The sequence below is a fragment of the Perna viridis genome, chromosome 14, assembly GCF_037379345.1.
Source record: "Perna viridis isolate PV_CMFRI_1.1 ecotype Kerala chromosome 14, ASM3737934v1, whole genome shotgun sequence".
Classification (NCBI taxonomy): domain Eukaryota; kingdom Metazoa; phylum Mollusca; class Bivalvia; order Mytilida; family Mytilidae; genus Perna; species Perna viridis.
In genome coordinates, this window is record NC_142458.1 from 26,218,985 (window position 1) to 26,226,244 (window position 7,260).

The following is a 7,260-nucleotide window of genomic DNA, read 5'->3' on the forward strand; positions in this document are numbered from 1 at the left end:
AGGATGATATATTACGGTAAGTGCCTCTTATTCACTGAATCTACGACCTTGATGTCTTATTTATATAAAATGACAGATTAGCGACCAATCAATTAGTTAACTGTATATTTTTAACAGTATCTTTGATAAATACTGTCAGACAGGTTGATGGACAAACCGAAACCTTCTGAAATAAATTGTAAAAAATATTTATTTTCTTAGGAAGACAAATGTGATTTATTTTCAAATCTCAGATTACATTGTGCACAGATGCAGACAAATGAAAAATATTTCGCATGACCGAGATGTCAGAAGACTTCTTCACACAAAAAAGACATTATATCAAAAGTATCATAAAACAACTGATTAATATTTTCACAAAAACAAACTTTGACATAGAATGATTTGTTTGTTGTAATTTTTTTGTCCGACGATTCAATCATTTAATATTTAATGATTTTGATTAATGAACCTAGTGTTAAACATTGTACTTTCAAACTTTATTCCAATCACCAACTTTTTTTATGGTAAAACGCTCAAGCATCGGTTTATGAACTTGCTTAACTATTCCACATACAAACACGCAATGCATATAAAAGAAACGATAAAATACATGTAAATATATTATTATTGATTAATCGGACTTTATTTCCATTTTGTGCTTCCATTGTGTACTTTAATTTCATGTTTTGAGTCCACGTGTATGTTTATATGTATATGTCGTTGGTTTATACATTGTATCCGAAGATATCGTTATTGTTTTCAGTACTTATTATTATTTTTTTTTCTTTGGTTAGTGTTTTAAAATGTATTTTTGTTGATTTCTAAAATTTTATGCAGATTTTGTATATGTTGATACATGTTACACTGTAAAAAGTGGCCACGATCGAAATTGTTTTGTGTTTACTATATAAACATTTGATTCAATTCAGATTTTTAAGGGATCAATAGTAAACATATTTAAGGAGGTAGATCTGGAGTAAGGGACATAACTCTTGAAATCAATGATATGTTTCGTATCATATTCAATATCACCAAAGCCTATCAAGCTTTCATTTAAAATAGAATAAAAGAAATTCAGGTCTGGTGCTTAGATGAGATTGATGTAAAATGCTTGGCACAAACGTTCCAGTGATTTTTAAGAATTATGTCCCTTATCCTAGGTCTTGCTCCTTGAGACAATTTCTGCCATTTAATGCAGAAATGAGAATTGAACATTCGACCTACGTGTACTGTCTGTTTTAAATGTCTGCAACAGGTGGCCCACTTTTAATTTTTTTTAAAGTTTTTTTAGAGAATTTATTGATACACTCAATTTTACTTTGGTCTATTTCCAATTTTGTATAAAGTATTTTTCTTCTGTTTTCTATTGTAAAATTTGAATGTTATCATTTCTACGTCAGAAATAACTCAGATGTATCACGAACCTTTTGATACACTTTTTTTTTTAAAATGATTATACATGTAAGAAGTTTTAACTTCATTTCCACGCTCTAGGTTTTCACTTACTGAGTGGATATACAAACTAAGCCATTTATTACTGAAAATAAATGCTGTGATTTATATTTTAAAAGGAGTATGGTTATTGATGTCTTTTGTTACCAAAATACTTACTTACTGTTTTATTGTTATCTTGCAAAGGAACGCTCGTATCAATATACAATATGTAAAAGAAAACCTTCACTTCAGAAATCGGATCTGAACTTTCGAACCTATATATTAGGCGTTAATTATATGTTATAGGTCTAGGGTTGGCAGGCTGGGAAATTAATATCATACCAAAAATAATACGTTTTTGTAGAATGGGTTATTGGTCATAAAACGTCCATTCTCAACTTCTGATTTATATAAAACTTGACAGATTAGCTGCTCACCAATTACATCTCTGTGATATTATATTATTGTTTTGTTTGTGTTTTTTTTCGAGATACAGTAAATATAACAAACAGTTATAAAAACATTCATTCCGTAGTACAGATCTGTAATGACTGTATTTAATACTAAAGTGCTATATTCTAATTGTATGTCCAAATGTATTTGGTATTAAATGTATAAGGCTACAATGGACAAAAGGACTTTATACTATCCCCTATGCATACAATAACTACGTGTGTTCAATTGTGTTTTAATAACATGTACAATTATCCTTACAGTTCATCGTGGTCGTGTCCGTCCAGTTTCTTCTTCTTCCTATCTTTCTTAGTTTTTTCCGATTTCCCGTCGTCGGATAGCTGTTCCGTTTCCTTTGCTTCCTTTTCATCTTTTAATCTTTCTTCCTCTTCCTTTTGTTTGGCGAGTTCTCTCTGCCGCATTTTATTCACACAATGATCACACATTGGTTGCTCTCCGGGTGGACATGTCTGTTTAGGACAGCTTCCGTCACATACAGGACAAGATTCAATTCCGTCTTGAAGTTTCCTCATGACTTGTTTGTAATAATTATCCAGCTGTGATGTGTCTACTTTGATATTTGGAGATAATTGTCCTGAATTATAGAATTCCTCGAATGACGTGGTACCGTCTCCATCCTTGTCAGTAGTCTGAAACATGTTTGTCAATAACTCTCTTACGCCGTCTATATTTTCCAACATGGAGCTGTACAAGTCGATCATCGTTTCAATCTAAATAAAATTACAAAACAACGATAGTCACATTACAGTGTACATGTACTTTGATAGGGGCTCATCTGGGTGTTGATTTGAACCTAATTGACCCACGCGGCAGAGGTTTGCATAAACTGTAAGTTAAGGGTCAAATTAATTATGATCAAATAATGTTAATACCGTACAGATTAGGACAGTTCTAAAGTGTCATAGTACAGTTCTAGTACCATTTCTTCTGACGGTTTTACTGGCAATACCGGCTCTTCCGACAGTTCTACCAGCTGTACAGGCTCTACGAGAACGGTTCTACTAGTAGAACCAGCTCTTCTGACAGTTCTACCAGCTGTACAGGCTCTACGAGAACAGTTTTACTACTAGAACCAGCTCTTCCGACAGTTCTACCAGCTGTACAGGCTCTACGAGAACAGTTTTACTACTAGAGCCAGCTCTTCCGACAGTGCTACCAGCTGTACAGGCTCTACAAGAACAGTTCGACTAGTAGACCCAGCTCTTCTGACAGTTCTAGCAGAGCCGGCTCAATGGGAACAAGTCTACTACAGAGCCGGCTCTGTTAGAACTGTCAGAAGAGCTGAATTTAGAATGTCTGAAAACTATTTTAAATCTGTCATAGAACTGTTTTTCTGGCATTTTTTGGACAGTTTTGCGAGAGTTTATAACTGATACCATCTGTATATAGTGACAAAACATCCACAGAATGTAACACCTGCTAGTACATAACATGTTTTAAAACTTACAACAGACCTTTCCAAACAAAACAGAAGAAAGCAGAAAGGAATACGGGTAAAAATGGAATACACCCCCTTTCAAGTTGAAAAATATTTAACTGTAGTTAAACGATGCATGTTACATAGACAAAACCTTCACCCTATGCCGACGTTGCTATCGTATCGTTTTGCACAAATTAACCGAACGCGTATTCAACGGACTCGAGTTATATGTCCACACGATGTTGCTATATTGCCATGATATAATGGTTGGCCTATTGATATACGTATACAGATGAGATGAGTTCTAACCTCTCAGGAAACTGTCAGAAGAGCCGGCCCTAAAACAGTTCTACAGTCAACTCTTCCGACAGTTCTGCTAGCAGTACCGGCTCTACGAGAACAGTTCTACTACTAGAGCCAGGTCTTCTGACAGTTCTAACAGAGCCGGCTCTACGAAAACAGTTGTAGTAGAAGAGCTAGCTCTATGAGAACAAGTCTACCATTAAGACCGGCTCTGTTAGAACTGCTAGAAGAACTGGTTTTAGAACTGTACGAGCACTGTTTTAATCTGTCATAAAACTGTTTTATAGACAATTTTGGAACAATTTTATGAAAGGTTAGAAATGATCGCATCTATAGTAGGTTTAGTACATGAAGCTGTAAACCCATTATCATCCTGCATATCGGCAAAAAGTAATAATGCGTCAATAATGGGTAAATCAAATCGCATCAAATTCCAGTTACACGTACATGTACATGGCTCAAACATATAATACAAAACAGAGACGATGCACATACATGTACCAATGTAGCGAACATGATAAAAATACAATTACATTTAAAAAATGAGGATGTCAAATTGACATTAGAAGCGTCAACATGTACCTGTAGCTAATATTTACAAGTTTGAAAAACAATTGGACTTCAAAATGCATGGTTGAATTTGTACGATAACCCTTTCTCTTCGCCTGTATGCATATATCTTCTAGGGTGCATTAAAAATATATCTTCATCAGTACAAGTAAGTACGTGTGCATTGTTAATGTATCTATACACACAGGACAAATCTTTAACTCCAATGTTACCTCTTCAAACTCGATTTTCCCACTGTTGTCGGCATCGATCATATTGAATAAATTTCTCATGTCTTCCTCGCCCGTCGGTATGACCTGTAGTAACTTTACATCCACGATAATGGTGGCCTCTCCTTCAAGTGTCCTATCTGAATACGGATGGAAAGTCCTTTACAATGTATATATAACTAAAATCTTTACAGCATATAAATAAAATTATTGATTCCTATTGAATCGAAGGCTCTTAATGTAAACATGGCACTTTAAATGTACAGTACTAATTGAAATAGAACACGTCATGAAAAGCATAAAGATAACTCAAAGTATGCAAATTCGTTTTAATGATTCCGTGAGTGTTATTGTCAATGTAGATACGTAATTTATAATACGATATATGTTGTAAATACAATACAGTATGTCAAAGTATGACAATATACACTCCTTGAGAGGTTCACGTTTCCCATTTTAGCGTTCGTGCATCGTTTATCGTGCGTTTACACATCGTTTTGCGTTCATTTAAACGCACGCTAGGAGCGTTCGTTTAAACGCACAATACGAGTGTTCGTTTAAACGCACGATAGAAGCGTTCGTTTATTTTTGTACTTTAATTATTTCCATGATTTAATTGTTATTTTTTATATTGTTTGCTATTATAAATTTATATTATTTCATTAATTTTATTTTCTATTTTTTTTTCTGTCTGCATTATATGTCACTATTATTATTTTTCGTCGTTCGTCTATCGTGCGTTTAAACGAACGCTCTTATCGTGCGTTTAAACGCACGATAGAAGCGTTCGTTTATCGTGGGTTTGATGAGCGTTTAGCATGCGTTTGGGTATCGTGCGTGCGGGAAACCTAAACGTCTGAAGAAGTGTAACAACCACTCCTCAAATATTCGTTATGTGCTAGTAAGTCAATAAAGCTTTTCAATGTTTTCCGATATACATGTACAATGTAGTTATGTCTGGTCATCGAGTGGCCAAATTGGTTATTTTATCAATTTTGTTGGCAACCTTAAAACGGTATAAATTTAATTTAACTAACTTCCCGACAGTTTGATAGTTTGGTTTCCGAACCCTTTGCTCGGGGGTATTGTAATCTTCCTCTGTTCCCCGGCACACATGCCGATCAAGTTTTCTTCTAAAGAAACCATCATTTGTTTCTGTCCCATTGGCAATGTTTGTGGCAATCTTTCCTGGTCTTTAGATCGACTTGAAAAACGAGAAATGATATGTATGTATATGTAAGTTGCAGTGGGTTGCTAAGTTGATAAGTTTCAGTGAGTTCGTGGTCGTTAAATAGTTTAGTGTTGAGTAACGATAGTTTTTTAATGTTTTTTTTTTTTTTGTTATTAATACAACAAAGACCTGCGATTAGAAAGGAAACTTTTATTTGTAAGTTAAATGTCAGTTTTCGTTATACTTCATTTGAAAAGTGATTGTACACAATGTACATGTATGCATAAAATGAACAATTGGTGTACTAATGTTCAAGGGTAACCACGCTACAAAAACAAAAACAAAACAAAACAAAAACAAAATAATTGTGTAGAGTCAAGCATATGAGATAAAGTAATAATTAAATCAGTTAAGTAAGACGTACAGCTGCATTGCCTAAAGTGTTGATGTAAATATGCAAGGATAATAAATTACAATTAAAACAGTTTAAAGAAGCTGCATATCCATCTTGTTTCTTACAGTCACCATAATTGCAATGTAGAGGCAAAGACAAGTCAAACTCAACGTCAAAATGGATAAAACTGTTGATCAAGGAGAGATTTCAATTTTCCTGATTGTAAAATTATGATAGTACAAGTTGAACGCTGAATTGATAAAAAACATAATTTGATACGAAATTCAAAACCTACGAATAAAGAATATTAAAATTGTTCACATTAGTTAATTGTAATCGATGTTACCTGTTTTCCTCTCTATCGCCAACTTTGTAAACAATGTCAAAGTCGAATATCGCAATGTCTTTTTCTCCAAGAGTTTTTGAACATTCTGGCGGAGTTGCCAGAGTTACAACTTTGACATCGTCTGGATTCTCATTCTCAGTCTCTTCTGCGTTTACAAACGAGATGAATAGAACAAGCAGCAACACGCGCTTCATGCTGGTTCACTTTGGCTCTTTTTATTGTTACTATTTCCTTCCGTCTGGCGTGTGATATCTGAAATCTGTGTTTGTCAAAAATGCCTAGAACTAGTTGAAGTACCAGTAAGGAAAATCCGTTGACGTATTGGTTCTGTTTAGAACTTAACGGTGCACAACGAGAGTGTTTTATATAAAATTACACATGAAGAACTATTTAACGTTTGACTTAGTTACAAAACAAAGGCGGACCGAATAAAAAATTCTCTAAAATGATATCGTGCCTTCTTTCCCAGTCGATACGTAACCGATTGATAGTTCGACACGTCAGATGAGGTACCATTGAAAACATGTCTGTCTTCCGGCGAATGGAAGACAACTTAAGGTCAAAGATCTAAAATAAACTTGTAAACACATTGAGAATTACAAACTGTACCGTTTACCTCGTACATGTAATACATACGGCATATGATATCTGGTACAAGTATCATTATTCCAATAGATGGGTTGATTGTTTTACATCCGATGAGTACTGTTGTCTGCAGATTTGTCAATATAGATTAACCGCAAAGGAAATGGGATGCATGAAACGTTTTTAATAATTATCAAGTGTTTAAATGTTGAATCAAATATAACTGTTGCAAATTTAGCAAATAATACAAGTTCCTTTGTGATACATATATTACAACCCAATAAGAACTTCTAAAGACTGTTAGATATACATGTATGTACCCTTGATGGATCGCCTGGTACATTAAATTTATTCCACAATTTTCGTCTGATA

At 34.2% G+C, this 7,260-nt stretch overlaps 1 protein-coding gene across 1 annotated transcript; it reads right to left on the reverse strand.

The window, feature by feature from the left end:
- Positions 1 to 2,084: 2,084 nt before the first annotated feature.
- LOC148598796 (uncharacterized) lies at positions 2,085 to 6,765 on the reverse strand. Its single transcript, XM_088561408.1, has 4 exons — positions 6,304 to 6,765; positions 5,430 to 5,596; positions 4,396 to 4,532; positions 2,085 to 2,600 (listed from the first exon to the last, which is right to left on the reverse strand). The coding sequence occupies exons 1-4, from the start codon at positions 6,495 to 6,497 to the stop codon at positions 2,127 to 2,129; spliced, it is 972 nt and encodes a 323-aa protein (XP_088417534.1). The 5' UTR covers positions 6,498 to 6,765; the 3' UTR covers positions 2,085 to 2,126.
- Positions 6,766 to 7,260: the final 495 nt, after the last annotated feature.